Source organism: Gavialis gangeticus, unplaced genomic scaffold, assembly GCF_001723915.1.
Source record: "Gavialis gangeticus isolate Ggan-Ray unplaced genomic scaffold, GavGan_comp1, whole genome shotgun sequence".
Classification (NCBI taxonomy): domain Eukaryota; kingdom Metazoa; phylum Chordata; order Crocodylia; family Gavialidae; genus Gavialis; species Gavialis gangeticus.
Genome location: NW_017729027.1, coordinates 35,231,902 through 35,251,280, shown reverse-complemented (window position 1 = coordinate 35,251,280; position 19,379 = coordinate 35,231,902). Strand labels below are relative to the sequence as shown.

Genomic DNA, 19,379 nt, shown 5'->3' with positions numbered 1-19,379 from the left:
GTCCCTTCCGACCCTAGAAACTATGAAACTATAAGCTAGACAGGGTCAGTTTTTAAGAGAAATAGAAAATAAGGCACCAAGAGAATTTTTAACTCAAACTAGAAGTCACTTAGTAAATTTAGTTGCTTGTAGTATAAGTGGCAGCTGAGCAGGGATGTTTTGAGTCACAACATTGGATTTGGGTGTAAAGTTAAAGTCCTTGATTCCCAATTGAACAAGTAGCTGTCTCAGCTGGGTTCAGAGAAAGGCAGCCTTTGTTAGTCATCCATTTGGCTCCATCCTAGTACCAATTAATGCTGTGCAACATATCAGGCTTCTAGTCTGTAAGAAGCTCCAGCTCTTTGGCTCCCATTACATAGTTTGGCTTCTTGGGCTCTGGGTTCTGGCCTTACTGTTTTCTCCCTGTTTCTTGACTTTGATCATCTCTCAGATTCAGGATTCCAGTTCCTGACACTGGCTTGTTTTACGGTTTCCAGTTTCTGACTCCAGGACTTTAGCCTTATCTTCTGGTTACAGAGCACTTACCTACTAATAGATTCAAATTCACTTTTTTCCTCTCTGACGACATTTGAACTTACATTTCCCATGAAAATGCCCTACCAACCAAGCTGAAGAATATTTTGAGGTGATAACAGTGCCCTCTCAATCTCTGTCGTGGAAGTATTCCATTTGTCTTATATAACAGTGGTTTTCAACCTGTGGTCCACAGACTATATCTAAGAGGTCCACAAAAAATTACTATGATCAGTCAAGAGTATGTGAATACTCATACTTACAATTCACCTTCATTCAAGTTTTTTAGGGGTCTGTGAATGCAAAAAGTTGAAAATTACTGTTATAGGGTATATTAATTCTAAGGATGGAGAATAAGGGACAGCATGTTCCACTGAAGTGGAAGATATGGGGTCCATATCCTGTACCACTGATATATTCCTATTTTTCATGAAATATTCACTAGAGCAAGAATTAGAAACCTGACTCCTTGCCCCAGGTGGGTACCCTAACCACTAGGCCATAGAATCATGAATACTCTCATGTCTGATCAGCAGTCTCCATTTCTCATTATTTGCCCCTTGAGAATGGCAGACTGGAAATGTATAATTTGGATGGTATTTTTACTGTTATCACAGTGCAGATTGAATGTGCTTAGTCTGCATTTCTGAGTTACTGGGTAAACTTGATTTGAGTCTCTAGCTACACCCATCCTAAACTGCAATCCAGGTGTACAGGATAAGAAAAGCTGATTTGGGATTTTTAAAGTCAGCCTAAGATTCAACCGTAACTTGGCAGAGTTGGGCTTCAAAAAACCAACAGATAAAAAAATACTAAAGATTCAGCCTGAAACTTTATAGCATTGTCACAGATTATTTGAATATAGAATTAAGAAGACTCCTATTTAAATTGTTCACTACTTAGCTATGTGTAGTAATTCACATAGCTTATTACACACAAGCATTGTAAGATACAATATCATCCCTTTTGAGCTTAATTATAGATGATTCTCTCTGCGTAAGCTAGTCAGGCATGGTCTTCAACATCCTTACAAATAGTGTTTTTATTCTAAGTGATAAATGATAATCTAGATTATAGATGAAAATGTGAAACTGGTAGATGTGGCCATTGCACAAAAATCCAAACATCCCACCATATTATGCTAAATATTGCATGTAAATGCCAATTTCAGCTAACTACCTGATTGGATTTTTAATATAAGTGTTGAAAGAGGCAATTATAGTCAATTTAATGTATGTAACAAATAAGGGAGATTGCAATAGATTGTATATGGCATACTGCCATTCACCACAAACTCTTGGAGCTAGATAAAGACATTCATATTCTTAACAGATGTTAACCACAGTAAAAATACAAAAGTGTTATTATTAAAACCTTCTATGGCATATTTGGATTTGGTTCTCATGTTCATAACACAATTGACTTGGCAAATAAAGTGCAGAGATGCAAGGAAATAAAACTCATTATGGCAAGACCACACACAATGTGGGATCTCATAAACTACTGCAAATATTTGTACTAAACTAAAAGTCAGCTTGATTAAAAATTAACAATGTATTCACTTGTTCTGGACCTCTGTAATCAATCAAGTGAGCTAAAAGGCTATTTAATTAAACAGTAAGATGCCCAGAAGTATATATAAATATATTAAAATATATCTTTTTTTCATCTTAAAAGCATCGAGAATGAGTTTGTATTGAAGGACAATTTATTTCTTGTTTGCAATGTTGTGTTGTTTCCCAAAGAGAACATATGACAAGACATTAAATTATATTCACATGCAGCTATCTTTTCCATAATAAGATTCTGTGCCTTGGTTCTATTTTTCCTGTACTGAAATGGTCTTACAATTGATTTTCCTTTTGCAAATGTTCTTAGGCAAGAGATATGACAAGAGCAATTAATTGGCAGAAAGGAACCCCTCATTTACAGTTCAAAAACAGAGGAAGCTTGTGCAACTTTAGAATTTGTTTTCCTGTTTAAAGCTGTGCAGATGAAGTTCCCAGCTTCTATCACCTTATAAAGATTCACTCCCTAAAACATGAAGGGGAAAAAGATGTTAATTTAATGACAGCATAAAAATATACATATTGAAACTGATTATGCCACTCTTGAGCTTATCTAAGGTTTGTAATTTTCACAAGAGTGGAGGAAGTGGGTTAGTAATATATCTCAACACTTCAGACATTTGAAATATAATAGCTACATAATGCATGCAACTATGTTTGTAAAAAATTCACATTGACAGATCAGGAAAACTAGATGGATTTACCAAATAACCGATTATTGATAGCAATTAGAAAGTTGTATTTGTACCAATATAATGAATTTCAGCTCTTCCATGGAGACCATCACTCCAGTAGAAAAGTACAATTTAGATTACTATTGCATCCAGGTACAGAATCACAGCTGAGTGATCAGTGGAATAAGGTTCCTGACCAAAAAGAAAAAGGCTTCCTGCTAACTTACCTTTCTCATGCAACATTCACACCCTGTTAAGTTTCAGACTTAGACAAAGGCATAACAAGCAGGGCTTGTGCTTGCAGGAAAGCTGGGGGGCACAGTTTTGAAAGAAGGGGCCGGGGGGCTAAAACTCAAACAGTCCCCAGCTGCACTGCTGTTGCTTCTGCCATTGCCACATGCTGTGCTCACCTCAGCTCTTATTTTTAAAGCAGCAACAGCATAGTGTCCATGAGCTCAGCTGCTGCTGCAAGAGCAATGACATGGGGCTACTCTTGCAGTTGGGGTATGGGGGTCCCTCCTCAGTTGGCACCAGGACCTGTGCCCCTTTCTCCCACCCCTAATTAAGCTACTGGAGCTAGACCCAAAAAGGAGTTAAACACCTAGCACTTAAAGTAAAATCAAGAATTTGTTTATGTAGTTGTCACAGGCAGCACCAACCTAGTGTGTTGGTGCCGATACATTGTGTAATAACCTCATTGGTAAAAGTACTCACACAGGAAGTGTGAGACCTGGGCTAAATTTCTCATTCAGCCTGCAGAGGCTCAAACCCACCCTCAGGAGAACATTCTACCACTGGGATATGGACTGTTCTGAGCAGAAGTACACTGCAGCCCTCCTGTTGAAGGCCACTGTGAAGCAGCAAGTGCAAGAGCCATTGAGCCAAAGACAGGAAGCACAGAAGGCGCATGCCTCTGTAGCCCAGACATCATGACATTCATCTTGGAGGAGGACATTCTAGTTCTGGTCTCTGATGGCAGAACACATTTTGCATTTTATCTAATAAACTTTTTCATGTGCAATGCATACATTGTGCTTTGAGAAGACACCATGTGTTCCTTATCAAGTATCCTAAGGTTATGTTTCCTCTTGTGCACTTACACCTCTCTCCCACTCACCATAAGGTTATGAAATAAAAAGTAAGTATTGCCACCATGTCTTCTGTTCATGGCCTTGCTTAAAGGGAAAGCAGTTGCATCTATGTTTTCTACATTTTCAGCATGCAGTAAGTGTGCTCTGAGCATGCCTACTGGATCAAGCCTCCTGAGGTAGAGGTGTCAAGCTCAAACTGGTTGAAGGGTAGATAGCACCCCAACCCTTCAGAAACAGAGAGAGAGAGAGAGAGTGAGTGCGTGTGTATGTGTGTGTGCCAGAGAGAGAGAGCAAGCCTGCAGAGGCACGGTATGTGTGTAGGCATGTAAGGGACCCTGCACCACCATGGCCAGAATTGGAGCTCTAGGGCTTTGTCCAGGCTTCCTGCAGTGGCAAACAGTGCCCCACTGAAAGCTGAGGCATGGGCAACCTGAGCAACACAGTAGGCAGAGACTCTGGCACCACAACCAGAGTGAGGTCAGCAATACTGTGGTCAGAGGATGTGCCACCACAGCCAGGGTAGTGGTGCTTCCTGCAGACACAGTGGGAACCCCAGCTTTTTTTGCGGGGGCGCCTGCATCTCTACCAGCATTGCAGACAGGAGCCTTTTCACTGTGGCTGGAGTATAGTGGTGGGGCTTCCCAGGATGGCAGTCAGCATCCTAGCAAGTCAGGCACTGGCACCCCAAGCAGCACCACAGGGTCCAGTGGTAGCAGCCCACATCCCAGTAATTGCTGGCAGCCCCAGAAGCACCACAGGGGAAACCCCACCAGTGAAGCCAGACAGGGCTTCCTATGAAAGCAACCACCACCCTGGATTTCACCAGGAAGCCAGCAGCTCTCAGTACCACAAACAGGAGCCCCATCAATGCAGCCAAACCCAGGGCTCTGGCTAGGGTGGGTGGGTTTCCCATGGTATCCGCCAGCTCTCCAGTGAGAGATGACCTGGGTCAGCAGACCAGATCCAGCCTGTGGACTGTATGTTTGACATCCCTGATTTGTAGGATTTAGGCCTAGTTTTGGGGTCCTAAATGGGCTTAATTTATGTTAGCCTAATTCAAAGAGGCCTTGCATACATGCATACAAGCAGTTTAGTTGTGGTCTCTGCTGTTGCACATATAATCTTAAAAGGCCGTTTACCAGCTGCCCTTGTATTATCAGAGAATTAAGAAACATCCTATCATGAATATAATTGGTAGTCACTTTGCAGTGAAAGACCAAGAATACACACAAAATTCACGTGTTCAACAATGTAAAGAATAATGCATAGTACTGCATGGGTTAATAAGAAACACACAGGTATGTGTGTTAATACAATATATGAACACATTGCATGTAGTGCCTAATGACTCCAATTTTCTGCCTTTTTATTTCTCGTGTAAATTTTAAGAATATTCCTGAGTTTGGGTCAGACATTGAAAGTTGCATATGTGTATGCTAGATGCCCACTACATATATGCAGGGGGATTGTGGGCTCAATTTGCTTACTATAGCCATCAAGGCCTTGAAACAACCAGTCAGTAGGATTCTGCTCTTAATACTTTCATAGTCTGTATTACTTTGGAAAAAAAGACAAAAAGCCAAAATCACCTGCAAGAAGACTCACTCCTTCAACTCCCATGGACTTCAGTTAATCAATTCTCATTCCACACTCATTAGCATCAAGCACATAATCTCTCTGACCTTTGGTCTCATTGTCTATAAAATGGTGGTAATGGCACTAAGCCTTTCTGAGAAGTAGATAAATGTTTGCTAATCACTTTGAAAGCATCACAAATGCAAATACTATTATTATAATTATATATGAACCATACAAAAGGGGATTTTGGCATAAAGTGTATGTCTCCCTACAAATCTAATGCTCTAATGATACAGAAGTACCCATTTATCACTGTAGTAGCAATCAACATGTTTGTAGATGGACTCTGTTACAGATCTACTTCACATCACTATCTTGATGAATCATTGTGAAGAACGCTATAAAACCAGAATTAATTATTATTCTGCTGGACAAAGCTACTCTGAATGTATTAATGAATGCTCAAATAGCAGTTTATCTTTTGGTTCACATTAACCGTGACTTCAGTCAACAATGTGAGAGCATGAGGGCAGAGCTGAAAGGAACAGAAAGCAGTTCCATGCAAACAGAGACATTTGGTTTTATGGAAATTCATTATGTGGTATCATAAAAGTAGGGAAACCTTAGCAGGCAGTTAGTGTAATGAGCAAAAGTGGGTTCATATAAATACTTACTGGACAAGGACCAGGGTCTCTATATATTAACATGACAACCTTGAGGTTTCCATTTTTCCTTTTCATAAAAATGATTTTCAACTTGTGATCCTGACCATTCCTGTTTCGTATTATGGCTCTGTGGAAACATTTTTTGCCCTGTTGTAATATGGGGCCATAGTATGGATATTGTGAGAGTCACTGTATTAGACTATTGTCAAAGAAATGATGATGTTTTTCTTTATAGGGCTTAACAAGTATGTGGAGTCAAATTCCAAAATTATGTCAGTTGAATCCCCTTATTTCCACTCACATACACTTATTGATGTATGTGTGATAAAAATAACATATGTACCTTGTTTTTGAAAGGTAGAATGAAGAAGAAAGTAATAGGTAGCACAATGCAGTAAATAAGTAAGTTGCAGCAACTAGGAAGCTGAGCATGTTTATTGTTCTCCTCCCTATAGATTTCATGCAGACTTCACCTTTGTTTTTCCCTGCTAAGCAGCAGATATTACTTTTACCATATTTCCATACCTATAATATACACTCCAATTTCCATTTGTGGGGGGAGGTGCATGTTGCATATGAGAAAATAAGTTAATATCTTTCCCCTTCCAAAGGTCTTGATTACATTAAACTACAACTTACAACTCCTCTCCAAAATGATCTCAAATCTCTTCATAAGATAGGATCGTAAGTAGGGTTGGAAGGCACCTCATGAGGTCATACAGTCTACTCCTTCTGTTCAAATCAGGATCATCCATGACTAAACTATCCCAGCCAAATGTCTGTGTAACCTGCCCTTGAAAATTTCCAGGAATGGAGATTCTACAGCATTTCTAGGTAGTTTGTTCATAGTAAATTTCTTCCTAATAACCAGCCTAAACTTCCTCTTCTGTAATTTGAGATCATTGTTCTTAGTCCTGTCCACTACAGCCACAGAGGAAATGCTATTTCCATTCTCTTTATAATCTCCCTTTAGGTATTTGAAGTCTATTATGCAATCCCCCCGCAGAGTGCACTCCTTTTATAAACAGTAACAGTTAAACCCTCCCATACATACTAGCATCCACAATCACCTAGCTCTCCCTGAAAAAACTAATGAAGTGGACAATATTACAGTGTGTTCTGCGGGGGAACCAAACCAGTTTTAGCAAATTATAAGAGAAATTAGTTCTAGTGTCAAAAAACTCTGGTAAAAAAACCAACAACAACAAAAAACAGATGAGCAACCCTCATTTACCAGGGGGTGACTAGCAAGAGCTTCTTTACAAATGGCAATTGGCAGGTAAGTTTCCAAATCATTTAGGTCTTTATTGGTCAAAATTAGCACCTTAAACCTCTTTCTACAACTGATTGTTGTTCAGGTATCTATGTTTTTATGCCATGATTGACACCTGGCTTACAATGTTAATTTATGGATTCTATTGCCCTAGTCAATAGGGACTCAGCATGTAAAATACATACTATAACTAGTCTCCAGGCAGAGGGAGATAATATTATTATGTAATTTACTTTTGCAGATAATAGCTGACTGTTTTTGCAATGTCTTAAAGGAATGCTAACTAGCTAAGTGGCAGTTATAAGAAGTTGCGTGGCCATCCCAAACCTTGTGAAAAGTAATAAAATTGCATCTTTCATGCTTGAGGTAAGATGGATGGGACAACTCAAGAGCAAGCACTATTGAACTGACATAAGTTCACTGAAATCAATGGTGAGACACTTACTGACAGCGGTGAACTTTGGATCAACCTTCTGAGATGTTAAGGCTTGTTCAGCTGCTGAATGTGCAGATTGCTTACACTCCTCACCAGTCTCCTATTACCAACAGTGATTTTCAACTACAAATTGAAGGAATGTATGTAAAATATGACCCTTCTCCTATGTGATAAAACAAATGGATCCCAATGCCAATGCAACTTCTGTTTTTCAAATACACTATGTTTGTGGTAACAAATGTGCATAAGTTGATAGAAGCATGAAAATAACGTACCGTATTAATCCCCAAACCATTAAGCATGTATATCACATCTTCAGTGGCTACATTTCCAGTAGCACCCTTTGCAAAGGGGCAACCACCTAATCCAGCAACAGCAGAATCCACAACACTAACTCCCATCTGGAAAATAATGACACAAAACATGCAGCCTTGTCACTTTCACAGATATTAACCAGTGTATTTTGGTTAGTAACTGGTAATACAAACAGACATTTTCAAACAATTGATTTATTCTTTAATTGCATTTCCATACAGTTGACCAAGGCCCGATGCCTTTTAATAAAATAAGGCTCTTAAAGAAAGGGGATAGGATACAGGAGAACTGCTTACAGAGAGAATAAGATGACAGTTGTTAGTGTTTTAATTGCATCATCATTTTCCTTTCTTTATATCCCTTGCTGATGTTTTTAAGTAACCTGCATTTAATCCTGCAAAGACCTATACAGATCAAATAAATGACATTTTTCAATTGTATAACACTCCCCATGTGCATAATTCTTTTCAGGTTTGGGAGATCTCATGCTGAAATCAAATTTAAGTATATTATTGGGAACTGTTTTCTGTAAAATTAATTTCATATTCAGAGCTATGCTCCCCACCAAAGAAGAATAGATAGTTATTTATTCTTATTTTTCTTCTTTATCCCTGTATTTTCTAATACAGGTAATGAATCCATCATTAAGGCTGCAGTTAGGATGTTTTGTTTTGTACAAAGATTAGAGGATGACTTTTCCAAACTCATGTGACATAACCTAATTAAAAATTTAATTTTTCTACATCTATTATCTTAGGAGCTCAAATTAAAGGAGCAAATTAATTATCAAAGGAGCAAATTAATTAAAAACAGAGATTTTAAGAAAATTTTCTTGAGCAAATTGCATCTATAGAGGTAGAAAATCACAGCCTGAAGAACACCCAAGGTTACAGACATGCACCGCCAAAGGTTCAAGCTCTGAACATTCGTTGGATAACTACATAGCTTAAAGCCTCTGGAAATTCTGCATGGCTATTAGGGACCAAGCTCACAGACTTGACTGCAATTTTCACAGAACTTCGTTTTGTATATTTTTAAAAGAAATATTTGTTTCATAATGTTTCATTTACATTTGGTGCTAAAAGAATTAATTTTCATAACTTCATAGTCCTTCTCTAGTTTGTGCACGCTGGTTTTTGTAACTCCCTTTCTCCAGCATGTAACTCATCCTCTATATTGTAGCAAAAGCCTATTAAGTGACAAAAGTCACATGCCATTTTTACCCATCTAAAATTCCACTTCACTTCACTTAATGGCATGAACTGTAGGTATGTGGCTATAGTTCTGTACTACATAACTAAATTTGTCCCTGTTGCACATGCCCAGATGTGATTCATTCCTGCCTGGAAGACATCTTAGTCCTTTTCCATTCTGCTACAATTTGGCTTCAACCTAGATGCAAACAAGTTCAGCATAACCCCCTATAACTGTAAATAAATGATGTGTATCCATTCATCCCATCTTTTTTCTTATTCTAGGACTAGTCAACCTGGAGATGAGTTATCAGATTAATTTACAACATGAGGAAACTGGAATACTTTAATGACCCAGACCCATTTTATTATGGTGAAACACAGATCCCGAGAACTTTGCATTGTAAAAGACCATGCTAGGACTACATACCATGCCTGATACTAGAAAAACCTATAATCATGGAGCAAGAGCAGGAGAAGATGATGACAACATTTTGCATAGCAAAAGAACATCTACCCAACATCACTCTGCCTGAGATGATTTGAATCATATACCACAGGTCAGCAACCCAATCGCTATGCTACAGTGAGACCACCTTTCTATTAAGAGCAGGCCACTGGGAAGCTTAGAGGCAAAGCATCTTGGGGACGGAAGGAAAAAAGCAAAAGGGAGCCTGATGCTGTGATTCAGGGAGTTGGCTGTTGTCCTCACAGTGGTTAAGTGAGTCCTTGCTTTTAATAGTTTCTGCATTTTGCATTTCAGAGTTATTAGGAATATTGATTAAAAAGCATTCAGGGTAGAGATTGCCAGACTGACCTATTTAGAACGCTTTATTGACAGTCCTTGCTACAGTACTTCATGCAAGAAGACCCAACTCATACCTAAGGGGAAAGAGTTTGGAAAGAAGAAAACAAAGCTTGGGGGATTGGCTATAGCAAAACTTAAGATTGTTGATTTTCAGAAAATCAGAAAGCCCAAATGAGTACAATAGTCAGTATTGTCTTAGTCCTGCCTTGCCTGTGGGATACCAGGTGACTCTTTCTACTGTCAAATATCTCCTGAAATCCTATTTCTCCTGTGACAAATCCAACCACATCCTATGTGGAAAGGTAGAGTGGTCAGAGTAAGACTGTTGATTCATTTATTTTTAGATCAACGTGTCCATTGCAGGGCAGAGTCCCTTCTCATTTTCATTGATACAATTGGGCCAGATCCTGCCTCTTCCTACTAAAATGTAATCCAGAATAGCTTTTCAATGGTATAGCTCCAGTATCTGCAATGCCTTTGGCATTAAAGGGCCATTGGGTAAAATGCATAAACAGCCTTGGAAGAATGGGCCAGAATCCAGGGTTCCATCCTCCTTGGGCCCCAGCCTTAATCTCCCTCTTCCTTCCTTTTCTTCTGACCTCATGACTCTTCCTCTTGGCTGCTTCAAGAGGAAAGTTGTGTTAGGTGCTCACCGGTATGTTAGTCCCATGCTAGGTAATTATGGCACTGTATAAGGACACAAGTGGTGTGGGTTTAAATTCTAAGAAGTTTGAGGGGAATGTAGAACTGAGGTCTTCCACTGAGATAACTACCAGAATATGGAGAAGGATGAGCCTTATGCTGTCCACATGTACATTAAGCTACCAGGACATAAAATGCCCCAAAAAACTAAGACCCAAATAATTCATGCAGTCAGAGACAAGCAGGATTCCAAGCACCCAAATGTAACTTAGCAGAAGTTAAAATTCCCCAGTGGAGTAAGTGGAGAGCCATGCATTTTCCATGTAAGGAGGATCCATCTCTGGAAATATCTAAGTGCTACCTATTGAAACAAATGTGAAAGGAGGGTGAAATAAAATGTGCCTTCAACAGCTTGTGAGGTATTTACTTATACCCATTTAAAATACAGGAGAATTCTGTGTCTACTTAGATGAAATAGGATACCTCCCTGCCTCTGGCCATTTACATCAGAACTCTGCTAGAAGTTACACATTACACAATTAAAAGGTAAAATAGGATCTACCCAACGGGCCTAACCCAAGGTTGTAAATTCTACTAGGGAACACAGTGCCTAAAACCTGCTACCATCTTTTATATTGCTTCTACCGAGCAACATTATAACAACAACAACAAAAGTATAAATTAATTTTGGGCGGCTCCTGGAGCTCTTAACTCCTGGATTGTTGACACATTAACACCAATAAGGGCACATCTACATGAGACGCATTAATGCACATTAGCCTAATTTCATGTGCATTGTGGGCATGCATCTACACGTGCACACCCTTAATGCCCATTAAAAATGGTGAAAGTAGGCTAATCACACCTAAATTTGATATCTGCAAATGTAGGTATCAAATTTAGGCATGATTAGTTAAAGTTCATTAATGCACATGTAGACATGACCCGGCACTAACTTTAGTGCCAGGTCTGCCCAGCCACTAGGGGCACGTGGCAGGGCTGCAGTAACTTTAGTACCAAGTGCCTGCACATGTAGACATCTGCCAAAAATCTGTTAATGTGCATTAGTTTACTATGCATTAAATTTAGTTGTGCTTAAATGCACGTGTAGATGCACCCTAAGTGGCTTAAAATTACATCACTCAAGGGCAGGATTATCTCTTGATCTGCATAACACAGTTTCTGTTCTATTAGGATGTGGCCACTCCCCACAGATGTGCCACTCAAGTTGAAGGGGTGACTGCAAGCTACACTAAGCCAATCAACATTTGTGCAGCTCACAGTGTAAGGTGTAACAAGGCCCTAAGTTGTGACCCTAGCTCCATGAGTCCAAATGTATATTTAAGATGTTAGGTGCTTTGAAATGATCTGCCATAGGTAATTTGTCACAGGCTGCATCACAGGGGTATTATGTGCATATCCTGGTTTACAGCAGAGAGAACTGAAAAATTCCACCCTAGGCAGGTAAAAATGCCTGAGGGTTTTTACTTGCAGACCTGAAAAGGAACAAAGTGCAAACAGTCACAAAACTGCACAGAAAGAAAGCAGCAAAAACCAAGAACTATAGCTCATAACATTTTAAGCTACTTTAGAACACCCAAAATCTCAAAAAGAAATGGCAAAAGAAAGCAAACAGCAATTCTCTGCAACAATCATTTTTAGAGCATTGTCTACATCCACTCCAGTGCTTTATAACACTTTAACTTCAGAAGACAACATTAAAAAACACATTCCCATTGACAAGAATTAAGGCAAAAAAACTTTCCAAATGTATGGAGCATGTATACCTATACTGGAAACAAAACTACACAAAGTTAAGGTTCAACTTTGCATTTTGAATATGTTTTATGAAGGTGGACGTGCATACTGCTTATTAATACATATTACAGCTGTTAGTGAAAACCTTATGGAGAGCTGAATCCTGAATGCATAAGGAAGATTGTCTTACAGACCTGACTGAAAAAGCTAAGTTGTAGAGAGTGACTGAATTTCAGGTACGCTCCTATACTTAGTATCTCTACTGGCTATCTCTAGGGAGCTCCCCATTTTGTATGTATTTTTATTTGCTTTTTTTTTTTTTTTTTTATAGGATCTGGCCTATATTGTTAAATCAGTTCTCTTTTAACATACAGTGAAGGCAAACATTTGCTTTTCTTTAATGGACTGTTTAAAGATTTTTTATAAATACTTTTTGCAGATGTCTATAACATTAATAATAGTAGTATCATCAGCTGCAGCCATCTGCTTCTTCATGTGGTAGTTCATGCAAGACAAGCAAATAAGATTTGTTTTCTGGATAACATGCAGAATCATTGTGGCCCCTTCTCAAGCTCTTGAAACAATGCCTATTCTGAGCTTCACTGTGCTAGTATTAAAACAGATGTTTAGAAACACCCTTCAGCACCACTGTTAACTAACTGTTTGGTTAATATAGCACCAAGGCTTTCCTAGCACAAAGAATGAAATTAGACCTTATCAGTGACTTCTCTGTGATTTTGAGCATCTGTGAAACTGTTTTGTTTTTGGTGCTCTTGCAAAGTATAATGGGTTTTAAAGGGAGTGGATACAAAATGAACAACAAGGCCTTATACTTCACATGCACAATATTTCTATTAGAGAAGATTAAAAAAGCCACCCTGCAACCTGATTTTGCAACACTCACCGCTAATATGTACCTGTGAGGGGTGCATGCACTCATTGTTACTTGCTGACAGGCACTAAATTGTTGCCAGACACAGGAGAATCTGAATTGTTGCTCTTCATAAGAAAATGTCTGCAATGAGCTGTTTATACATGAGTGTATGTGTGGGTAATCAATGCTTGACCTCTAAGAGAGGCATAAATGAGCCAGACTTTTCAAACAGGATTTGAAAATTGGAGGTTTGAAGATTTGTAAATTCCTGACTGTAGCATCTAAAGACCTTACAAACATAAATTCAACTCTCTATCAGATTTCATATCGTGCTTCAAAAGATAGTGAATTCAATATCCTCTGTTCTAAGTTTTCAGAAACCATGACTCAGGCTCCAAACAAAATGTAAGATTAGTTTTAAAACCACAAGAAGATGAAATTGTGGTAAGTATGGGCTTTCTTATTACTAACATTTATTAACTGTATTACTGTAGGATCTAAGAGCCCCACTCATGACTAAGCTCCCATTGTACAAACACAGAACAAAAAGATAATGTCAGCTTCAAAAAGCAGATAAGCTAAGTATAGGACACGAGTCAGTAGATGGAGACAGGTTAAGGAGCACAAGGAAACAATAAGTCAATATCAGTCAGTATCAAAAAGGTTTCAATACACCTACACCCTAACTTCTGTAAAAAAATTTGAAGACATGACAGCAAAAGGGAGTTTTGAATAGTTAGGGACAGCCTAAAAGGAAGTATTTAAAACTCTAAAACAGTGGTTCTCAACTATTTTGGACTCAAGCACCCCTTATTTGACTTGAGGCACCTCACTAAACTTGATACATCCCTCCATAACTTTTGTGAAGTGAATGGCACCCAATTTCAAAAACTAATTTATATATTATGGTGCTAACTTCCTTCCAGAGGGGCCCAGCAGTGGGAATGGGGAACTTCCAGGCTGGGACAAACCTGAGCCTCTGCTTATCTATTTAGTTTTTCCGCTTATCTCCTAAAACTTTACTTATCTCCTCACACATCATGGCACCCTTAAAAGACGTGGCAGCGCCCAGTGTGCCCCAGCACCTTAGTTTGGAATCACTCTATCAAGTGTATAAAAAATAGCTCAAGTGAGGTGGAAGTCACCTGCCAGTACAAAATGAAATTTAAAAGACATAGTGGGGATAGTGCAGATGTTTACAGAGAAGGAAGAAACAGTGAATGGCTGCAAAATCAAGGCTGACATCAAAGCAACAGGCTCAGAAAACAATCTTTCCATCAGGATTCTGAATGTATACTACCAGAAAATGATTGCATCTGTCAAGGTCAGGAAAAAGCAGTTGGAACTAACTAAGGAGAAAGATCATAAGAATCTGGACAAGAATTTTAGCTATGCAGATGTACAGATAAAGGTTGTTTTTTTTTTCTCAAAGCTGTTGTGCATAAAGAACCTCCAAGATCTAAGAAGAGCTTGGGCACGTAAATGTAAAGAGAAGTCAGAATCAGAGATGAGGTCCAGGTGACTGACCTGAGTGAAAGACAAGGTAAGAAAATTAATGAAGGCCTAATCTATGCTGATCCTAGTTCTGCATCTTTATGGGAGTGACTATGAGGGGGAAGGCCTTCATTGTTCATTTGTCAAAGAACAAAATAAAATCCTTTTTGGCTACTTCCTTTTATGAAGTAAGTGAATAGGAGTTAGGAACTACGTTTTGGTTGGGCAGAGAACACCCACCTTGGTCAGGGACAGGAAAGGTAAAAGGGAGACAGTGGGGTGGATTGTTTTTGATTTTGAGAAACTTTGTTTTGTTGCATCTTATTTTAATATATTGTTTTATGTTTATATTTTTGTAAGCAGCCCAGAGCCTTTTTGGGAAGGGTGTCATATAAATCTAATTGATAAACAGATCAGTAATGCCTTATGTATCGTTCAGAAAATAGATTTTATATTTTAAAAGCTATCACACTCCACTGGCCATAGGGTGTCACTGTAATACTAACATCTAAAATTTCCTGTTTCATTCCCTTTATAAGAAATGAATACGCTCATCAACATTTTCTTTCTTTTTGTTTTTTTGTTCCTGAAGCAAACTGAATATTCAAGGAAGTCATGGGAAACAGCACTGAAATATGTTATTTTTTAACTTATTGCACACATCTCTTCACATTGTTGCTGACCCATTTATTATAAGCAAAGTTGGCAGCAACACCTATAGTTAAGATTTCCTTACATTTTCCATCATGAGAGGATATTTTCAGTTGCTTATAACTTTGTCAAGTTTTAACCACTGGGTCTGAAATTTTCCATGCCCAGGTCTCTGCCTTAGGCTGAATTGTTTTGGAAAGTTTCAGCGAAAATGGACTCGGTCAGTTCCAAAAAACAACCTCAAGAAAAATACCTTGTTTTGCTAATATTAAGTAATTCTTACAACTGTTTCTTTGGGAAATTGATGCAGTTCCATGCTTTGAGATTTGGCACAGAGATGGTTCTGATATCAGTGGTGCCTTTTACTTTTTCTGTAAAACGACAGAGTTTGGGTCAATTGTATCTGAAAAACTTCTCTTTCCACATGATCACTCAAATTTGGTTATTGCTCAGCAACAAACATTTCTAAAGGTCCCACATGCCCTGAGCATAGTCCAGGCCATGAAAGTAAGGACCAATGGACTGAATACATACCACATTTACACCAGTACAATTGGTTTTATATACCAATGGTCTGGAATAGATAGATGAACAGCTATTGTGGGGTAGCAGCATGCAACAGACTGCCATTACTGGGCCTAATCACTATGTGATGAGGAGCAGATGATAGCTCGGTAAAGACGATGAGGATTACCTGAAGGTCTGCTATCGAGTGAGTGTACACTACAGCATCATCAGCATACTGGAGCTCAGTGATTGTGGTCAAGGTGGTATTGGTTTTGGCTTGGAGTTGGCTGAGGTTAAACAGCTTACCATTCATTTGGTAGTTTAGCTCCACTCCAGCTGGAAGCTTGTTGGTGGTCAGATGTAACATCACAGCAAGAAATATTAAGAAGAATGTTGGAGCAATGATGCAGCCTTGCTTAACTCCCATTTTAACCTCAAAGGTCTCTGTAATAGATCCATTACTGAGAACCACCACTCGCCTACCGCCATGGAGCAGGTGGAGAATGGTGACAAATTTTGGTGGGCATCCATACTTCAGAAGGATCCTCCAAAACACTTCTCGGTTGACAGAGAGGGAAGGCAAAGAAGGCCATGTAGAGATGCTTATGTTGTTCCTGACATTAATTCTGCAGCCAGCAAGCTGTGAAGATCATGCCAGTTGGACCTCTCAGTGCCCTAAACTCACACTGAGGTTCCAGGAGGAGATCTTCATCAAGTGGAAGGAGATGGTTCAGAAGGGTTCTTGCAATAATCTTTCCTGTGGTGGACAGCGAGGCAATCCCTCTGTAGTTTCTACAGTCAAATTTGTCTCCTTTCTTGAAGATTCTCACAATTATGGCTTCCCTGAGGTCATCTTGTATTTCTTTATCATTCCAGATCCTTAAGATGAGGGCATGAAACTATGCTGTGAGCTCATCTCCTCCCTGTTTTACGATTTCATTGGGGATTCCATTTGCCCTTGATGTTCATCTGCTTGGTGGCTCATCACCTCGTCAAGGGTTGAAGGGATTCCGAGATCATCTCTGACTGGGTATTGTAGGATGGAGCTGAGAACACTCTCATCAACAGCAACACCTTGATTGAAAAGGACTTGCAAATGCTCCTTCCAGTGGGAATTGATGGCTCCCCTTTCCTTGATCAGGTCTCCTCCATCCTTTGGTCTCGAGGGAGTTGGTCCCTGAGTGCTCAGACCATAGATGGTTTTGATAGCACTGAAGAAGCTGTGCATGTCGTGGATGTCAGCCAGATGTTGAATCTCCTTAGGCTTATCCTCCTACCATTTGTTCTTCATATTGCCTTTGGACCTCTGCCTTGGCTTGCTGGTGATCCAATTTCTTTTGCTTGGAGTAGGTGTCATTTTGCCAAGCACAAAAGGCCTTGCATTTGTGATCGATCTACTCTTAGATCTCCCAGTCATTCTCATCAAACCAGTCCTGCTGTGTCCTGAGAAATGCACAAACTGATGATTGTGGCCTGGAAGGCATTCCACATACTGCTGACATTCTCCTATTGATGCTAAATGGAATTCACCAGTTTTTCATTGAGGTACTGGTGGAAGAAGTCTTGCTTGCTTGGGTCCTTGAGTCCTTCAACATTGATCCTCCTCTGCAAAGTCAGCATTTTCCTTCCTCCTTATCCTTCCAGAAGAAGGTATAGCTGCCTTTGTGTTCTTTGAATTGCCCATCTCCCATTCACTGGGTCTCACTCAGTGCAGCTATGTCTATGCAGTGCTCTGGACATTCACTATTAGGGTTGTCCATGAGGGTCTTGATGTTCCAGGTCCCAAAAATAGTGATGCGTCTTTGCTGGTATTTTCAACTGCAGTAAAGGTGATCCCACTGAATGTGGTTATCCAGTCAGGAAGAAATACAGAATACTGTATTAGACAGGCTATGTCTAGGGCACTGTTTCTAGCCCACTCCACATGTGGATCCTGAAGAAGACTTTTCACAGTTGGAGCTTCTGAATCACACTCCTGTCTCATCCAAGTGCTAGATGACCTTCTTATAACTGCCACCTTCATGACAGTTCATGACTAGGAGCTTCCAGGCTGCACAATCCTGCTCCCATTGCCATTAGCTGGTCACCAAAGGGCTTGAGGAATGTGCTGGCATGGAAGACACTTGTGCGTGAGTTCTTTTATTGTAGAGAGGCCACGCACATCAGCTTCCATATGGCTCTTGACAGACCAGGACCTTGATCCAATGGCAAAGAGACCAAGATTATGAGGATTTCATTCTGCTGCAGCATTCATCTGCTTTTGCAGCTGTTGAGATTCTAACATCTTCTTCCACCTGTTTCACCATTGAAGACTTGTAGACCCATAGCTGGGGGCTGGGCAGGCTTATTATCACGGTGACCTCTACTTGTTATGTCACATCACCACCAAAGGATATATATGGCTTTTCAGGAAAGAAACTATTGCCATCTACTGTCCTCACCACATCCTGGTGGGTCTGCAACTGCTTATTCATGAGAGCTACCCCTGCTTATTTCACAGCTAACCTTCCTGGTACTCAGAGCCAGGGCTGCACTTGGAGTGGCTCTGCCACTGGCTCTCCTGCCACCTCCCACCACCAGGCTGAGCTCCATGGGGTTGGTGGAGCTGCTCGGAGTGCGGTGGCGGGAGGTGGGGAGAGCCAGGGCTGCGCTCTGAGCAGCTCCGCCAGCCCCACAGAGCTCAGCTTGCCCTCCCAGCACTTCTCGACTCCTCCTGGGGGTAGAGGCCCCCAGATCTGTGCACAGGATGACAGAAGGCTGCCACTGCTGCCTGGGGCCAGTGGCAGCAGCAGTCTTCCTGGCGCTGGGTGCAGGCTGTACTCAGCACTGGTCCCAGGTAGCGGCAGCAGCCTCCTGTCATCTTGTGTGCATATTTGGAGACCCATACCCTGGGAGGAGTCTGGCACAGCCCCACAGCCCTCCCGGGGGCACAGATCCCCAGATCTATGCGCAGGATGACAGGAGGTTGCTACTGCCAGCAAGTGACACAAGTTTTGCTGTCAGCACTTTTAGGTGCAGTTTCCCAGAAACCCCTACACCTATCTCCTTGAAACTTGGCAGGCTTTATGCCCTCAGAAGGGGCTATTATTCTTGCAATTGTCATCTAAATCAAGCAACAAATGACAGCTATACACATTTTCATGATTCCTTATTATAGTCTGTGGGCAAAATGTCAAAACACGTCAAAGCAGTGAAACAGTTTCACAAAAACAATACGGAACAGTGCTTCAAAATGAAATAAAATGACTAAACAAAACACTGTCCCTTGGAAATGGTGAAACAGAAGTCAAAACAAAATGGTGTTGTTTCGCACAGCCCTAGCAACTAGTTGTAAAACCT

At 40.2% G+C, this 19,379-nt stretch overlaps 1 protein-coding gene across 2 annotated transcripts in view; it reads right to left on the bottom strand.

The window, feature by feature from the left end:
* Positions 1–1,146: 1,146 nt before the first annotated feature.
* HMGCLL1 (3-hydroxymethyl-3-methylglutaryl-CoA lyase like 1) overlaps positions 1,147–19,379 on the bottom strand; it is a 117,992-nt gene continuing 99,759 nt past the window's right edge. For both annotated transcript variants that reach the window (XM_019520554.1, XM_019520556.1), the window contains exons 8-9: positions 8,074–8,199; positions 1,147–2,547 (exon numbers count right to left, since the gene is read on the bottom strand). In XM_019520554.1, coding sequence (XP_019376099.1) covers positions 2,440–2,547; positions 8,074–8,199 — 234 coding nt within the window. In that variant the 3' untranslated portion in view covers positions 1,147–2,439. The remainder of the gene's footprint in view (positions 2,548–8,073; positions 8,200–19,379) is intronic.